The 17363-nt window shown below is 45.5% G+C and overlaps 1 protein-coding gene across 5 annotated transcripts in view; it reads left to right on the top strand.

The window, feature by feature from the left end:
• Window positions 1-17363, top strand: part of ZFHX3 (zinc finger homeobox 3) — a 263161-nt gene that overhangs the window by 223272 nt on the left and 22526 nt on the right. For all 5 annotated transcript variants that reach the window (XR_015716044.1, XM_087827467.1, XM_087827464.1 and 2 more), the window contains 2 exons: window positions 14299-14432; window positions 14585-14785. Coding sequence is in view for 4 of the 5 variants with exons in the window: in XM_087827467.1 (XP_087683593.1) it covers window positions 14299-14432; window positions 14585-14785 (335 nt within the window). In the remaining variant the exon portion in view is untranslated. The remainder of the gene's footprint in view (window positions 1-14298; window positions 14433-14584; window positions 14786-17363) is intronic.

Below are 17363 nucleotides of genomic sequence, written 5' to 3'. Positions count from 1 at the left end.
GGTCTCTGCCCATTTACAGGACACTGGTTAGAGTTCTACAGAGCCAGGTTCCATGAGATGATAGGAGCGGCCTTCCGGGAATGTAACACTCCAGTGGGGATTTCAGGACCACTCACAGTCATCAGAACGCTATCACTAGGGTCCAGTGCTGTCCCGTGGAACTTTCTGTGCTGACAGAATGTCCTGCACCTACGCTGGACAATATAGTGACCCACTAGCCACATACAGATGTTGAGCACTTACAGTGTGGCTGGTACCAATGAGAAACTGAATTTTAAAATACATTTAATTTTAATGAATTTAAATGTAAGTGGCTGCCATCCTGGAGAGTACAACTATTCATATTCAAGCCCTGAAAGAGTGTGGCATGGGTATAACTTTCAAGTTATCATTAAGGCTACAATAAACTCTAACTCTGCCAGGCACCATTCGAGTGTGTCACACTGGTCCTTCCTGGCAGGCCCGCCCTGCCCTGAATGGCTCACAGGTACACAGGTGTGCTGTCCCCACAGCCCCCAGGTTGGCTGGGTGGGGCTGGGGGCTGCTGAAGCTGGGTCAGTTGCAGCGTCACCTGTTTTACCAGCTTGCCATCATTTTGTGTCTGTGGCATGATGAGAAAAGGAGCTGGGAAGCCTTATGTTACATAGATTATATACATTATTTCATTTCTCACCCCGCACTCCATGAAGCAGACACTACAAATAACCAGCCCCCTCTCCCCACCCTTTTGCAGATAAATAAACTGAGTCTCGGAGCTCGAGCAAGTGGCCAGAAGGCATGCAGACGGGTCCAGAGGTGCAGACTGGCTCTGCCACTTCCCCTAACTTAGGGCAGAGCCCCAGCTCTCAGCAGTGTGCCGCACCACCTCCCGGGAATGGCACTTCTCAGCCCGGCCCTCTGGCCTAGTTCTCACTTCCCTCAGGGCACGAGGAGCAGCACTGTCCTCACGCTGTACGGTGGCACTACCACCACAGCCACCTTGAGGAGCGCACCTTGCAGTTAGTCAGCGCTGTGCTCCTTCTGAAAGAACTCCTGGACTTGGAGTCATGAAGAGAACGACTTCGGTCGAGGGGCTTGGCCTCCTGGAGCCTTGGGTGCCTTGTCTGGAAAACATGGACAAGAGGCACCACCAGCCCCGGGCTGGGCTGCATGACCGCGAGCGGTGGCACATGTACAAGCCGTCGGTAAACTCCTCAGGGTCAATCTCCTCGAGGCGGGTGTGAAGCTCGCTTGTGGGCCAACAGCGGGTGAGGGGGCCCTCGGAAGCAAAGCCTCTTCCCTAATGCGCAGTCATTTCCACCGCCCAACTTCGTGGTTTTCTGTTTGAAATGCGAGAGCGCTCCCTCGTTGTCTTTTAGCAGCGAGGGTTTGAAAGTGTGTATTGTAGATTGAAGAGCCCCCAGTGTCAGCAACTGAACAATAATTAATGCAGGGACCATTCAGTCAATCATTAATTGCTATAAATTAAGTGATATACAATTAATATGATGTTTTATCACCAATAATTAGGGGGGAAAAATTGAACTCTTGGCAAAGAATCACAGCAAGATGGTTATTTAAATCCTGAGCTGCCATGGTTTCCAGCTACAGAGCACGAAGCTGGGTCTAGTTAAGGTAATTTGAGACACGATGAATATGGGGTGTGGGGGGCTTTAAAAACAAACAAACAAAAAACATGGGAGGGGGTAGCCCACTTAAACTAACACTATGACAGTGCTTCAGAAACCCCTAAGGGATGTCCATGTTTCTAGTTTTTAGTTAGAACTGTAGCTCGAGTGTTGTTTTTCTAGCACAATGGCCTGATGGGGTTTTATTTTAATAATTTCTTAAAATCCATGATGCTCACCTAACACAGAGCAATTAGTGCAGTGGAGCATCCCTGATTTGAATCTGGGGAAGATTGCTATTAAAGGAGGTATTAATGGGCTGGCAGGGGCTGGGTGACTGTTAGGGAAAGTGTGTTTATGGAATATGGTGCTGGCAGGCATGATTTCAATCGGACTTGACATGTTTAACATAAATGTGGAGTGTACCGCTCTTGCTGCATCCGAATAATTCCTGCAGACCCGCTGCCTTTCTAATTACTGAGGTTGAAAAAAAGCAGGTCAGGCAAATCCTGGTGCAAACCTATTACCAGCCGTCCACCATTCTCCCCGTTGTCTGTGGGTTTGTATGAATACGGGTGCCGTTGTATGGGGGACTTAGTGCCTCAGAGGTAACCTGTGACACAGAGTGGAAATGGAGTAAAATAAAACTTTTTAAAACATTGAATCCGTAAAGACAAAAGGAGGTATGTGCTGAGAGGAACTGTCTATGTGTTAGGGAAATTGCTGGGCTGGCTACTGGTCAGAAGCCCAGGGCTCGTGGCCTGACTCTGCCCCTAATATGAGCTGTATGACCTCAGGTCTCTGGACTTCAGTTTCCAAATCTAAAAAATGGTATGTTGGGCTAAATGGTTTCTTGCAGTGCTGGAGCTCCTTAAAGACATAACTAGATGAGAGACGATGTACAGCAATTTGTAACGTTGGAAAGCTGGTAACGTTGAAGGATTCCCCTAGTCTGCAGCTGATTGAGGCAGCATGGACCAGGAGCCTGGGCAGAGTCCACAAAGGCCCCTGAGGCTCTTCCCAGGAAGATGAGACATACCAAGCCTGCCTTTCTTGGTGGGACCTCAGAGCACCACATTCTGTCACCTCGCCCTGTGTTACTGGGACCCATCGCACTGTTGTCAGAGCTCAGTGTGATGACGACATCAGTGGAGACATCCTTGGATATGCACGTGGATGCCTTTGAGTGGCTCCCATCTCCCAGCCCTGCTGTTGGCTGGAACCAGGCCATTCTCCACCACCACGCCTCTACAGAAGGCATTCTGGCCTAATCCTAAGTCCTTCTGGTGCTTGGTTCCATTTCTCCACCTCACCCAAAAGTAAATTTGTCTTTGCTGTAGGGTGCGTGCGAGGGAAGGCTGGGAGCCTGCCTTGCATGGCCCCTTTGCGGTTCACGTTCTTGCCAATGGAAACTGTTTTTGGTTTTACATTTTTGCACACAGATGGGAATTGTGTGGCTATGTCAGCTTTTCCAGAGTCCACTCGTTCCCCTCCCCCACTTTTTTTTTTCCAGGCCACTTTCAGTATAACTTGGATGTTTAAAGTCAATGCAGGCAGAATTCTGTCTCACAATTGAAAACAAACCATTTGAACTATTTTTATGTTGGGAAGCAAAAATAGACATAGGGTGTGGTACATATCTGGACTCGCCTGAATTCCAGTAATTCAGAGGTCTTGGCTCAGAATTTATATGGTAAATCATAAAAGAGATAAGGGACCACATCAACTGAGCAAATATTTTTTGTGCAGATATCTAAGGCAGATGCAGGACGTACAAAAAAGTAAAGGACGTACTTTCTAGAAGGGGCATCATATGTAATTACATAACTATGCTACAGTGTCATGAGAATTATCATCTGGGCATAAATAAAAGGCTGTGGACATGCAGGTTAAGGAGCAAGTCGTTTTTCATCACTATAGAAAATACCTCGCCAATTTGCGTATTATTCTTGCAAAGCGGCCGTGCCGATCTTTCTTGCTTTGTTTCAGTTTGAGCTTTTGTGCTGATGGGGGAAGCACCTCTATTATTAGAATCATGGTCATGAATTTTAAAAAAAGACCATGGTGCCTTTCTCGTGGGATATCAGAGCACTTTCATTAGGCTCTCACGTCCTTCCTGGGTCCAGCATGATCTTTATTTTGCAGGCTAGAGAACTAAGACTCAGAGATGGGAACTACTGGATGTCGGATTTGTGATCAAACCCCAATTTACCCTCTGGGTCAGTGATATGTTCCCCAGATTATAAAGCTAAAGAACACATAACAGTTTTCTCTTATTGTAAGAAGACTGGAAGAGAAAACTAGAAAACCCTTTTTCTCTAGTCGTCATACAGAATTGTCAGCTCTTTACGGTTGGGGCTATGTGGCATTCATTCATTTAAAAAAAAAAAAAAAAAAGTATTTTTTAGAGCAGTTTTAGGTTTACAACGAAATCGAGAGGGAGGTAGAGATTTCCCATTGCCCTCTGCCCCCACACATGCATAGCCACCCCCATCAACTTCACTCACCAGATGGTACATTTTTTATCAATGTTGAACCTACACTGACACATCATAATCACCAGAGTCCATAGTTTACATTAGGGCTCACTCTGGGTGTTGTACGTCCTGTGGGTTTGGACACGTATAATGACAAGTATCCATCATTATAGTTTCACACGGAGTATTTTCACTGCCCTGAAAGTCTTTTGTGCTCTGCCTATTTCATCTCTCCCCATCCCTGCATTCGTTCTTGTACTCTCCAGCACCTAGAAAGTGCTTCATACTGTTTGAATGTTTCATTAACAATCCGTTGGTGAAATAGCATAACCATAAACACTTTCAAGTCCAAGTTATTCTACTCTCTGCTTTTGAGGCCTCAAACCCATGGGTTAGTAGGATTACTCCATGTTGATAGACAGAAAAGGCAAACCTAGGGTGCCTGTGCTTGTCTTTAAAACCAGGCCTCTCCCCTCGCTCTGTGGTTATGTGGCCACACATGGACCCATATTATTTCCCAGAGATACTTCTAAAAACGAAACCATAGCAACAAATGTTTGAGCTCTCCCATATCCTAGACTCTGTGGTAGGCTTTATGTTCCTGATCTTTCTTGCTAGCCCCACAGAAACCCTATGAGTAGATACCGTTATCCCATTGACAGAAGAGGAAAGTGAGAGCTCGGTGTAGTCAAGTAAAATGCCTCAGGTCACACAGCTGGGATCTGAATCAGGTTGTGGCCAGCACTGCCAACCACTGTGCTTTGTGACTTAGCCAGGGGGCTGATGCCTTTGTGTACAGAGAACTTGGCCACAGGAAAACAACACGTGAGCACATCCATTCTTGAGGAGTCCCTAGAGGTGCAGCAGCACACATCCCCACCCTTCACACATATCATCTGTTCCAGGCCTTTGGAGCACTGTGAGCCAACTGAGCGTGGGGACTGGGTGGAGACTAAGAGAAGCATTGATGTAGGTATGGCTGGGTGGGGATGTTCCCTCTCTTGGTACTGTGCAAAATCCCAAGAGGAGATGTTTCCAGTCTTCTTGGTAACTTCAAACCTACAGAAGAGTGGAAAATAATTCCCATTTTCTGGCCTTATAGAGACTGGAGTGATGTCTTTCTTCCCCAAATACAGTCTCACACACTCCTGTCAAACCTGGACTAGCAGGAGGAAATCCTTGGCGGATCATGGGGAAGGCTGATTCATTAAGGGCACTGAGAAGTTCAGAGTTCTTTGTGTCTCATCACCATGCTGGACCCAAGTTTTATGTGTTTATGTCTACAAGTTCAGTTTCACTCTTAAAATTTGGTAAGATAGGTTTAGAATAGAGAAAAAACTGGATGAGTGTTATTATATTCCAGTCTCTGGGGATCTACCCAGTGTTAGGGCTCAGAGACCCTAACTGACCTAATTAATATTTGACTCAATGGGGCCTGGATGAGCTTCTCTCAGTTAACTTTGGCCTGGTCCCAGAATGACACACAGTGCCCTTGTTTTGCCCTACATTTTGTACCTCTGGACTATTTCTTCTGTCCAGTTGTCGTCAAGGTCCTTGCCGTTTGGTTTTCTCTAAGTCCATGGTTGTCACAATCCTGTAATTAAGCCAGTGGGCAGAGTGACAATGCTGACCCTGATGTATCCCCTGACCGTAGCTGCCCATGCTCACAGGACACTGACCACAGCGGCAGATGGCATCTGTGCACAGCTGGGGAGGCTCTCCCAGGGAAGACAGGATGCTTGGGGGGAACTGACAAGAGGCCAGAAGCAGGCAAGCTGACTTGATACCTCAAAGTGAGAAGTCAGGCCTTGGCCCCTTTGGTCCCCAGCACCTGGCACAAGCCAGTCTCACGGTGGCAGCCCAGTGTCTAGAAGCTATTAAATAGACCACACCAATATTGGTGTCAGTGAGGTGGCTGGTGGCTCTGTTTTGACTGGAGGTTCATTCAGAAACTTGACACAGAGGGAGCAAGGTATCTTGAAATTGAATTGTGGGATGGCCTTTGGGGAGCTCAAATCAGTATAGTTAAGCAGCCTTATGCATATTTCAACAAGGAATTAGTGCAACAGATTGATGCCTCTGATGTAGGGCTTAGCACTATTTTCTCCCCAAAGATGCAGAGCAGGCAGCTGGAGCCACCAGTCAGCATGGGCCTGCCACTCCACCCGAGGCTGCTGACTGGGGCAGCGGCCCTGTGGCTCCCCGCTCCCAGCCTGCCCATGTGTGCACATAGGGCTGGTGTGGGTCTCTGCATCCCTCCCAAGGCTGAAGCAAAGGCTGGTGTGGCCGCAGATGGCAGGACCTGGGAGGCCAGCACTGAAGGTATTTCCTTGTGCAAAGTGGAAAGAGTCTGTAGGTATTTGCCCTCTTTTCAGAGACTCTCTTGGACACGTGGAAAAACCAAGACTTCCATAAGCAAACCAGTCTGTCTTTGTTCTGGATTACACTGCTAACAGAACACATGGAAGTCATTCCTCCTAGATTTCTTTGAGCGGTGTCTGTGTTTTAGAGTGAGCAGGTTCCCTAAGGGACAGCCATATTTAATCTCTCACCTTCGGCCTGAGGGAAAAACATCCAGCTTTGAGACCAGGCCGAGCTTTTGTCCCTGAGCATAGATGGTAAGAGTACTGTGTTGGCAAGAATCATTTGAAAGTGGACTGGGAGATCTGCCCTTACCTGCCAGGCCCTCTTATTTAATTCTATCCTACCATAGCATGATCTGGTTCCTACCAATTACAGAAAGCTTTGGCTCTGACAGCATTCTCAAAGTGTGGTCCCTGGACCATGGACACCACCTGGGCACTCACTAGAAATGCAATTCTCTTTATCAGACCTATTCTGGGAGTGGGGCCCATGACCTGTGTTTCAACAAGCTCTCCAGGGGATTTCTGACCACACTTGAGTTTGAGAACCTTAGGCTGTGCTCTTGGGGACATGCATGTGGCTTGGAGAACTATTGTTCCTTTCGCTAGATGACCAGTCCTGAGCACCTGCTGGGTGCAGGAGTTACTGAGCTTTCCCAAAAGACAGGAAAAGTGCTAGAAGCATAGGTCCTGAATCTTGGCAGACGTAATCCCGGATAGCAGGACGGGGAGTGGAAGAAAGGTTTGGTCAGAGAAATGGTCACAATGAAAACCGATGGGAGGCCTAGAAATCTTTCTCTAAACATGGCTTACAAAGTAGCCCCTGGGTGAAGGGGATACAGGACCTCTCTACCATTTTTACAACTTCCTGTGAATCTATAATTGTTTCCAAATAAAAAGCAGAAAAGCAGTAACAGCACCCAAGAGCTTCTGAATTTTCAGAGTGCTGGCCTATCTAGTCACATTTGACTCGGAGGAGAAAAACAGTGAGCCATTTCCCCGAGTGCCCAAAACAGCCGTCTGTGGTATCACTCAGTTTTCTTTGAAATCCTTTATTGAAACAGAAAGGCATGTCTGAAAAGCTGGTGAGACCTGTATCTTTCTTGCTCTACCTATCTAGGCATATTCATCTACTCTTTGAATAGGTGGTTGTACTTTAAAATGCTTCCTAGCGATTCATAGGCACAGGATAGCTTTGCAGGTACTGAGAATGGGACTGTGTCTTGCAGAGAAGGTCCTTTGCCTCACTGGGCTGGACTCTGAGACAGATTCCGTGCCTTGCTGGGAAGGGAGAAGCCCCTTTGTGTTAGCCAGCGCATGAGGCCACCCCGCTGGGCGGACAGTGCACGCCTCTCTCTGCTTCGTACAAGTTCCCTGACTCCTCTTCAAAACATCTTTAAGTGCTTGGTTGGAGGCAGAATGAGACCCTGCATGTTTAAAGACCAAGTTGGCAGCAAAGCCGTTCTCTGTATTAGGGGAGGAAGAGAATGTAGCCAGCACTCTGGCCACTTATCAAGTGCAGTAGCTCCATAGCGATGGAGGAGGAAATCCTAGCCTCTCTGGGGAGGGCCCTGCAAGCGAACGCCAAGAGCAGCTCCACTTGCAACGACAGTGCGAAGATCACAGAGTCAGCAGCACAGATGGCCCTCTGGAAACAAGGCCTCCTGCTGTCTAGATGGAGTCTGAGGCTCCTGAGGAGCTGAGGGAGACGGGCGATGGAAGGAGAACATTGCACCTTTCATTTCATTGCTATTATGAGCTGAATGACCATCTTCAGATCTAGTGAGGCTTCTGTGCCTTGTGCACTGGGGCAGTTGTCCCAACTCAAACACTGAGTATGGAGTTGTATGAGTTTTTTTTTCTCCTTAGTCAATGGAGATAGATCAAAGATTGCTGTAAATTTCTGGGGCAGGTGGCAAGCTGGTTTACGGAACACAAGGCGATGAGAACCTCTGGCTTACGGAAAGTAGCATGAATTAATAATCATTTAATTGGCTCCTCCATTATGTTGCTGGTTTGGGAGATGGAAGTTTAGATGGAGGGGCTGTCAGTGGCACTTTAGCTAAGAGTCTGATGGTTGAGAAGTAGGAGTGGAGGCTGCCCTTGGCCTCTCCACAAGGATTAAATGTCAGGCGGCATCTCGGGCCCTCAGTGGGCTCACCTCAGGACCCCCAAAAGAAGAGGGTCAGCACTTTGGTGAATACCAGCTCTAGGTACCACTCCACCATGAAAAGAGGAAATGCAAAAGAAATGTCCCAGCAACTTGGACAGCTCAACGCACGCCCAGGACCTCCCCAAGGGAGGTCTCTAGCCAAAGGGAGGCTGGCCTGCAGCAGAGAATGTCCACCACGCCAGCAGCACCAGTGGTGTGTTGCGTAAGATTTATTCATGACGCAGAAATTAATTCTACCAGTACTTGTGGTTTTCTTAGAGGGCAAGTCAATGTCTTGGCTAATGATTAGAGAAATCTAAAAATGGGGGTATCTTCAGGTTCCATTTCTACGTTTCCAGTTTTTCTTCAGGTTTCTTTTTCATGAGGCAGCAACCCCATGTCCCACATGGCTTCTGCACAGACACTGTCATAGGATAAGAAATGAGGCGTGTGTTGGCATGAAGTCCACTGGCCATCTATGGAATTGCAAGTACAACTCTGAAGTTTTCTGTTGCCAAAATTTCAGTGACTTGATGTTAATTCGTTGGTAAGGATTTGAATTGTATGAGAATTCATCCTTGGGAAGGGTGGTTTTAGCAGATGAAGTTCCAGCTACTGTTTCTACCACACTTCACTACTTTATAAGACCCCTAAGTTATACTATTCTTACCTATTCTTTAAAGTAAGTCAAGCTTTACTAAGCTTGTTTTAATTATTCTTTGTGCTTAGAGCATAGTAAAACCATGTCTTGAAAATCACAAACAAAACCTGCATGCATTCAGATTGGCTCTCTTCCCTTCCCTACTCCCTCTAATTAGTATGTTAGGAGGAGTAACTTTTTAAATAAATATTTTTAGAGGTTAAATACTTTCCAAACAAATATGTTAAAAACAAAGGATATCTGGAACTCGATGTTTCTGTGCACAAATGGTTTTTTCCCCCAAGGAAGCCATGCATTGATTACTGTGTTTCCCTTTGAAATGAAATTCTTTTGCCTCGAATGTAGAGGAACCTAAGAGAATAAAATGGAGAGCCATGAACCAGGTCTGCCTCTCAGTATTTGTCTTTGTGAGCTGTAGTGGCCAACCCATCGCAGTTTAAGGGGAAACGGTGGCTCTCGGCCCAGAAAGCCAGCTTTGAATTTTCTGTCCTCCATAACAAGGACATGCCAGTCCTTTTGTGCCTCATCAGTGAGTTGGGTAAGACAACCATAATTCCTAACAAGTGGAGCAAATGTTTTCTCACTCCTTGTAAAGTTTGCGTGGCACGGAATCCCCAGCTCACATCCTATCAGGTTTCGGTGGGGGTCTGACCCAGCATTCCGGCTCCCAGCTGCCCCATTTGCCTGGCTTTGTGGGGTATGTAATCTGTAGTGCATGCACCCACGTGATTCCTTGCCACGCTTTTATCCCCTTTGAAGTGCCAGGAGCCCAGCATGTTGTCTGGGGAAGATTCATTGGGATTTAACAACATACTTTCGTATGACATAGCTGCCAAAATGGAAAAAACTGCTTCAACCAGCAAAGTAAAAAATGCCACCTGGTGTTTTTCACAGTATGGATCCAAATATCCACTTTCGCAAGGACAGTTGAATTTAAGTGTTAAGCTATTTAATTATAATATTAAAAATAATAGAACTAGATGACAAACCGAGAAAGTAGGAAAACGGTCCGTGATGCCATCACCCAAATACAACCTTCTCTTCTAGTCTGATTTTTTATATGGCTGTATCGTGGTATAATGCACATTTTACCTTGTTTTTTCCCTCATGATGAACATTCGCAGGGACTTTTCCATATTGCTTCATAGCTATCCTTTTGAATGTCTTCTACTACCCAATAGAGTGGCTAGGGCATTACAGCGGTACCTCGGTTTTTAAACATCTCTGTTGACGAACATTTCGGGTTACGAACGCAGTAAACCCAGATGTAAATGCTTCGGGCTTCTAACACACCTCGGAAGTCGAACACGGCTTCCGCTGAGGGCAAGATCCTGAGGCCCAGCTGTCGGTTGTGGATCCCTCAGTTTTCGAACGTTTCAGAACTTGGTCTTCCAGAACAGGTTACATTCGAAAAACGAGGTGCCACTGTATTTACTTAACCATGGAAGAGTCCTACATTGTTTCCCATTCATTTCATCATTTGTTGTGGAAACTGGCACTGGTTGTCATTCTTCAAGTCATTTGCATTTTCGTCGCCAGTAGAAACCCAAGTTTCCAGGTACTGTCTGAACTATGGCTTGTCTCTGGAGGGTACCTATTTCCATTTCACTAATGTGATGTCATGGTGGCCTTAAAGTGGCCAGTAATTGATTTTTTCAAATAATGTTTTCGAGACTGTGACATCTCTCCAAGAATGTAAGTCAAAGTTTAGGAAAGTCTTCAAAGAAAGCATAAAACTACAGTGCTTTCTTCTTTCTCAGTGTCTGTATCACCTCAGGTATTTATGCCCACAATGTATGCTGGTGACAGAACTAAGGGGGAAATTGGTTTTGAGACTCTGGCCTGTTTGAAGTTGTTCAGAGAGAAGCTTGAGGAAACCTCAGACTGCCTGTGGCCTAGAGCAGACCCCCATCCAGTATGCTGACAGAGAACTTGCACAACTGTTTGCCTGTCTACAGAATCCATATAAAGACTTAGGTACCACGTCTGGATGGGGATGGACTTCTAATGTCTGAGGTCAAGCTAGGAAGGGGCCTGTCAGCCTAGATAAGTCTTTAGGAGCAGTCCCCACATCACCCAGGGAAACAGTGGGATTGTAAGTGGGTATTAATAGAATCTGTTATAAGAATGGCACAGCTTTATCTTTAGAAAAGGAGCTAGAGAGCTGCAGGTGGCTAATGTCCACTTCTAGACAGATCTAAGACAAATACAGGTTGTCTCGGGTAGAAGGGAGATGAACCCCAGAAGTTTTTATGTCAGTAGATGCAGCGTTTCACATTATAGCAGGGATGTTGTGTTCCTGGAGTGAAAGAGGAATGAGTGAATGATTTCGTTTTTTAAAAGTCCTTTACAAGGCCTCCTTAGCTTGAGCTCACAAAGGATGCTTTAGAATTCCAGAGCAGTTTAAGAGTTTGAAGAAGAAAAAAAAAAAGGTAATAAAAGTTCCCCTCTCCATGCCGGGGGAAAGAATAGTGGATTTTGAAACCAGAATTCTCACCTCTGCAACCTTGTCACAATCCATCTTGCATTGAACACTGAAGGAAGAGGGTGGACTCTGGCCCTGAGGAAGCGAAAGCCGCACTGGCTTACCCTGGGCTTGCTTTCCACCTCCCAGCGACTGAGATGAGTTGGGTGGTGTCAGCCTTGGTGCCCATTCATTCACACTGCCGAGCAACTGTACAATTGACAGTCATTCTGGGGTGGGGGGAAGCAAGCAGATTGAGGGCATTTTACAAGGTAGTGTCATGGTCCTGTAAAAGCAAGTGTTGTTTCGGGTCAGGCAGACTAATAAAAAGACAGGGTGGGTATTTGGAATACAATTGTATCTTGGTTTGCCTCTATTGAAAAAAAGGAGCAGCAGTGGCTCTTTCCTAACTGTGTGCCCTGGCCCTTACCCAGTGCCTACAGGTCGGAGGTCGGAAAGAGGGAAGGTGAACAGATGACTGTAACAAATAAGCATCTAAAGTACCACCTAATGAACACCTCCACCCACTCATCTTTGGGATGCATTGGAAGAGTCAATATGTAGAAGATAACCAGTAGGCAAAAATGAAAAAATGATGGAGACTAAGGAACCTTCTGGGGGCAGGGGGAATTTAAGTCCCTGAAACATTAATAAAGGATTCCTACTGTGGGAGCCTTCAGGCAGGGGCCCAGCACACTGTGAGGTCTAAACCCTGGGACACAACGTTCCACAGGAGCATGTCTGCAGGGGGCCAAGAGATGGGAAGTGGGCCATGGGGGAGCCGGTCGAGAATGTTACAGCACCTAGTTAATCAGCAGCCAGTCCATCACATTAAATATCCAGCCGTCGTGTACTACCTTTCAAGTGAAAATGAATAACTCCCATTAAGAGCAAAATGGGTTTGAAGTCGATTCGAGACAGATTAAAGTACTGTTATGAATGTGTATGTGGGGAGGCGGAGAGGTCTGTGTGTAATATGCTTGTCCTTGTACTTTTTAAATAATAGATGTCCTACAAACTTATGTAGACCAGGTTACCAAGATACTGGGGTTAAAGGTCACAAGATGTGCATTCAGGGAAGAGCATCAACTTCCTGGAATATTTCCTGCATTTAGCAATTTTTTTGCCCTCAAAATTATTTTGTGGCCTTATGATTTTAATGAATAAAATTGATTTTCTAAAATTGTTTATTAAAGCACACGTCTGTAACGACAGCATCCGTGTCAGAAAAAAAATTTCAAAGCTGAGCAGAAAGTGGAAACACGTGTCAGGTGACTAGACTGGGTGAGACAGAAAGCAATAAAAATTAGGCTTTCCAAACCAGTGACTTCAGTGCTGAGTCAAATTATTTTCCAAGGAGAGCAGTGGGGATAAATTTTCTCACTACCATCTTTAGGACTTTTTTTTTTTTTTGTCTTTTCGCTTTTAGCGAAACTCTAAAAAAAATGGAGTTCCATGTCCAAAACAAGTGAGAGAGCCAAGCCCCAGCTACAGGCCAGGTTTCAGAACGACCAAAGCCCGCCGCATTGAAACTCGTGTTTACACTGGAGGAGCCCTGCTTGCTCCTGGTTAAAACCTGGAGCCCAGCTGTTTTCTCATCAAAGTCTTCCAGATCCCTTTCCACGCCTCAGAACACTCTTTCCACCAACACTCCCTTCCCCCGTTTGCTACTGAAGCCTCCTGTGACTCTCTTCATTAATTAGTGTTAATTTTTTTATTTTTTTTGGTGGAGTGAGGTGCGCAGGAGGTGCTCAGGACACCGTTTGGGCAAGCAGATAGGAAATGTCCCCTGTTACCACTCACTGTGAATAAACTTGTGTTGGGACACTGGCTAGATTATACATTAGATTCACGCCCTGCCTCATTCCACTCTTAATTCGTCCCCAGAAGCAAGTTGCTGAACTCAAACTTGATTCTTTTCTCCATGTACAGGGCGGGGCAAACGTAGGTGTACAGTTGTGAGTATTCATAATGTGAGAGTGTATTCTAGTACTATTATTAATTATGTATTACCTTCTATACAGACAACTGTAAACCCACTTTGCCCCACCCTGTATTTGTATGCGCATATCCGTGTGAACTTTCCTCAGATCACATTGGTCGTCACGTCTTCTGTGATGAGCTGGGACAGCAAAGTGGGGCGCACACAGTTTAATACCTCTGTGAAAACAGAGTGTGTCTGGCACTCAGGTTGACTCGTGGTTTTGGCGAAGCAGTTGGTGAGATTCTCGCACCCACCCTGTGCCCACAAGCCAGCAGATTGTGTCTTGATTAGGGGAGGTCAGAACAGACTGAATGAATTGAGCTTAATCCAACAGACTTGTAGTCCATTTCTTTACTTTTTTTCCGTAGTGTTCAGTTGTTAGTCGTGACAGAAAATGCATAGGGGGAAAAGATACATTTGCTTCGTTTCCAGTGCGCTTGATAAGTCAGTCTGGATGCTCATCCTACTTGAATTTTGGTGTTTCAAGAAAATCCTGTGCTATAAATGAATGTTGATTTTCACCCAACACAGAGCCTCTGGGAACTGGCCTGGTCTGGCTGCTGTATTGCATCTTCTGCTTTTTCTTCCAGCATCGTCCAGCCAAGCAGAAAAGGAGCTGACAGATTCTCCTGCAACCTCCAAGCGCATCTCCTTCCCAGGTAGCTCAGAGTCTCCTCTCTCTTCGAAGCGACCAAAAACATCGGAGGAGACCAAGGCGGAGCAGGTGAGGCAGGAAGGGGGCTCTCCTGGTGGGATTGGGGGAAAGTGTTTCAGACACCAATGGGGAATGAACTCTTGGGTGGGCAGGCTTGGGGCTGACACGGTTGCTGGTGGGAACTGAAGACTCAGCCAGAGGGATGGGTGTGTTCCCCACAGATGTACCAGTGTCCCTACTGCAAGTACAGCAACGCCGATGTCAACAGGCTCCGGGTGCATGCCATGACGCAGCACTCAGTGCAGCCCATGCTTCGCTGCCCCCTGTGCCAGGACATGCTCAACAACAAGATCCACCTCCAGCTCCACCTCACCCACCTCCACAGTGTGGCACCCGACTGCGTGGAGAAGCTCATTATGACGGTAAGATAGCCAAGAGCAGGACCCTGTGGCTCTTCTTGCCCCGGGGTCAAAGGTGATGCAATAGCATGGACAAGAAAGATACTGTGTTATTGGATGAGAAAGTCAGTGTAGAGTTGGAAATGTCAAAAATGGTCCTAGTTCTGTGACTTTGTGCTACTGTGCCTGCCTTAGACTTGGCAGGCCTATGGCGTGACCGTGGCCCAAAGGGCTGAATACGTATGTGTTTCTCAACCTTCCCACACCCTCTTCCTCTCTCCCTTAGGGATGCACAGGCCTAGAGTAACTGATCCTTTGTGCAAAGAAATTGTTATTCAGATTCTTCAAACCTTGAGCAGGTCATGTTCTATGTTGCTCTTATATCCATTATGTCTCATTTCATCCTCACATAAGAGTCTGACACATTTACATTAACAGCTGAGGAAACTGAGGCTCAGAGAAGTTAATAACTTGATGTCACTCGTAAGTGGCAGAGTTGAGAGCTGAACTCATATTTTCCTACTCTAGGAGCATAGCCCCTGTAACATGGGCATTTCTCAGGTGGACATTCTTATTCTCAAAGCAGGAAAATGGTCAGTTGGATGGTACATGTTGATTCATGAATGAGGGCTTTGCATTTTGAACATGATGTTGTTACACCTGCAGGTTTTAAAAGCATGGCTATAAGTGGCCTCTGTAAACATGGCCCAAAAGGTTAGTATAAAAACTTAAATCTAATTGTAATGTGAACACTTGTCAAAGTACTACAGGTGACACGAATGTCTTATTTTCTGTCTGTGCTGGGACTACTGTGAAAGCCCTCTCCTGATCACTAGAGGAAAAAGCACCAGAGAGAGTTAGTCTCACCTCTAACTTGTTTCAATAGTGGAGGAATTAAGTTAATTTGATTGCCTTTTTGTGTGAAGATTCCCAGAGAGGTAGTCTGTTCAGAAGTCCACGGTGTAATGTGCAGGTCACAGCCATGTAACCTCTAGGCGTTTCCCATTCCATTTGGTTATGCAAAATTAATGGATGGTGTTGTAAGTGATGTAGCATCGAGAGAATGTTAGCAGCCAGTGGGAAACTCAAAGGTAACCTAGCACGCGTTTCAATGTATAAATTCTCTTTCCGTGGGTATTTTCCAATAGACTGGTGAATGTTGTTGAAAGGTTCTAAGTGGAAACCTCCTTCTGTGGATGGGTTGGTTTCTGTAGATGTAACAGGTTTTCTTGGCATAGTTACCAGTTTTGGAAATAACAAAGGGATTTTTCAGGCCTCATTCCACTTCCTACTGATGACCTGGAACCATGAGAGCCAAAGGAACAGAAAGATAATGTGGGGAGGGAAGTATTTTCAATACTTAGTTGCATTTTTCTCTTGCTCAAGTGGTTATTTTTTCTGTTTAATATAAACCTGGTTAGGATTTGTGGGCCTATAGTAATCTGTATGACAGTAAGTTTCTTTTATATAGCTCTAGGGATAGAATGTAAATTATATTTCAAATATCCATTGTCATATTTTTATAATAGCAATAGTAAGATAGTAAATGTGGAGGTCATTATGAATCTTAATTTACCAACAGTCTTCAAGGGCAGGATGTTACTGCTGTGTTTGCTTGGGTACCAATCCCTAAGATATTTCTGGGTGTTACCGGCTAACTAGCACCTTCTCAAGCAGTGATTCCCAACCTTTCTGGAGACTGATGAAAACAAGCAGTATCCTTGCTAGGTTATTTTATGCATACTAAAGTTAGACAACCACTGTTAAGACCTCCATCATGTATTGTACATATATACAATTGTCTGTACAGTGCCAGGAAGCATAAGGATACCCTAAAAGTCATCCATGGAACCAAGTTAGTAAACCCTGTTCTAGAAGAATCTCTAACAACATAATTATATAGGAGAAACATGGTCCCTAAAGGGTCTGTACCTGGCCCTTTGTACAGAAATCCCTGTGCACATCTTCCCCAGCAGACGAGAGATGTTTTCTAGACATTTCTGAAAAGTGTGCAAATTGTGGGAAATGTGCTGATTATAGGAAGTCAGTTTGGTGGGAACAAGAAAAAGTGAATGGATTCAGAAATGAAGTTGAAAGTTGTGGGAAATGTAATCATACAAGGGTTTTACTCTGCTTGGGGGTGTAAGGATGGTTTCAGGGTACTCTCTTTGCATGAGGAGATGGAGTCATTGCATGGCTTTCAGTACTGAATTGGTTTTTCAAGTTATGAGGCTGGTTTACATTCGACTATATGAAGCATTTCCCCCTTCATCAGTAGGAAAAGGTGAGCAACCAGGGCTGGAGGGGAATTGGTAGCCGTACCTCATGGGGAACACAGAGTCCTGCTTCAGGATTAGATCTTGGTCTCTTGCCTGATGAATCAAAACAGATGCCACTGTCCTTCCTCTGGAAAGTTTGGTATTAAAACGGAATTTGCATTTGTTACAACTATATGATTATAATGAACTTATGGTTAAGAATCCTGCCCCTGGAGGGTATTTTACTGTAATTTTATGAGAAAATTGGCCATGGGGAAGTATCAGTTAGGCTTTCTGACCATATATGTGTATGCTCTGGCCAGCTGGAGGAGGTAACTCTGAAA

Source organism: Miniopterus natalensis, chromosome 18 (assembly GCF_054644295.1).
Source record: "Miniopterus natalensis isolate mMinNat1 chromosome 18, mMinNat1.hap1, whole genome shotgun sequence".
NCBI lineage: Eukaryota > Metazoa > Chordata > Mammalia > Chiroptera > Miniopteridae > Miniopterus > Miniopterus natalensis.
The sequence above is the reverse complement of the archived record's forward strand: the minus strand, read 5'-3'. Positions and strand labels throughout refer to the sequence as shown.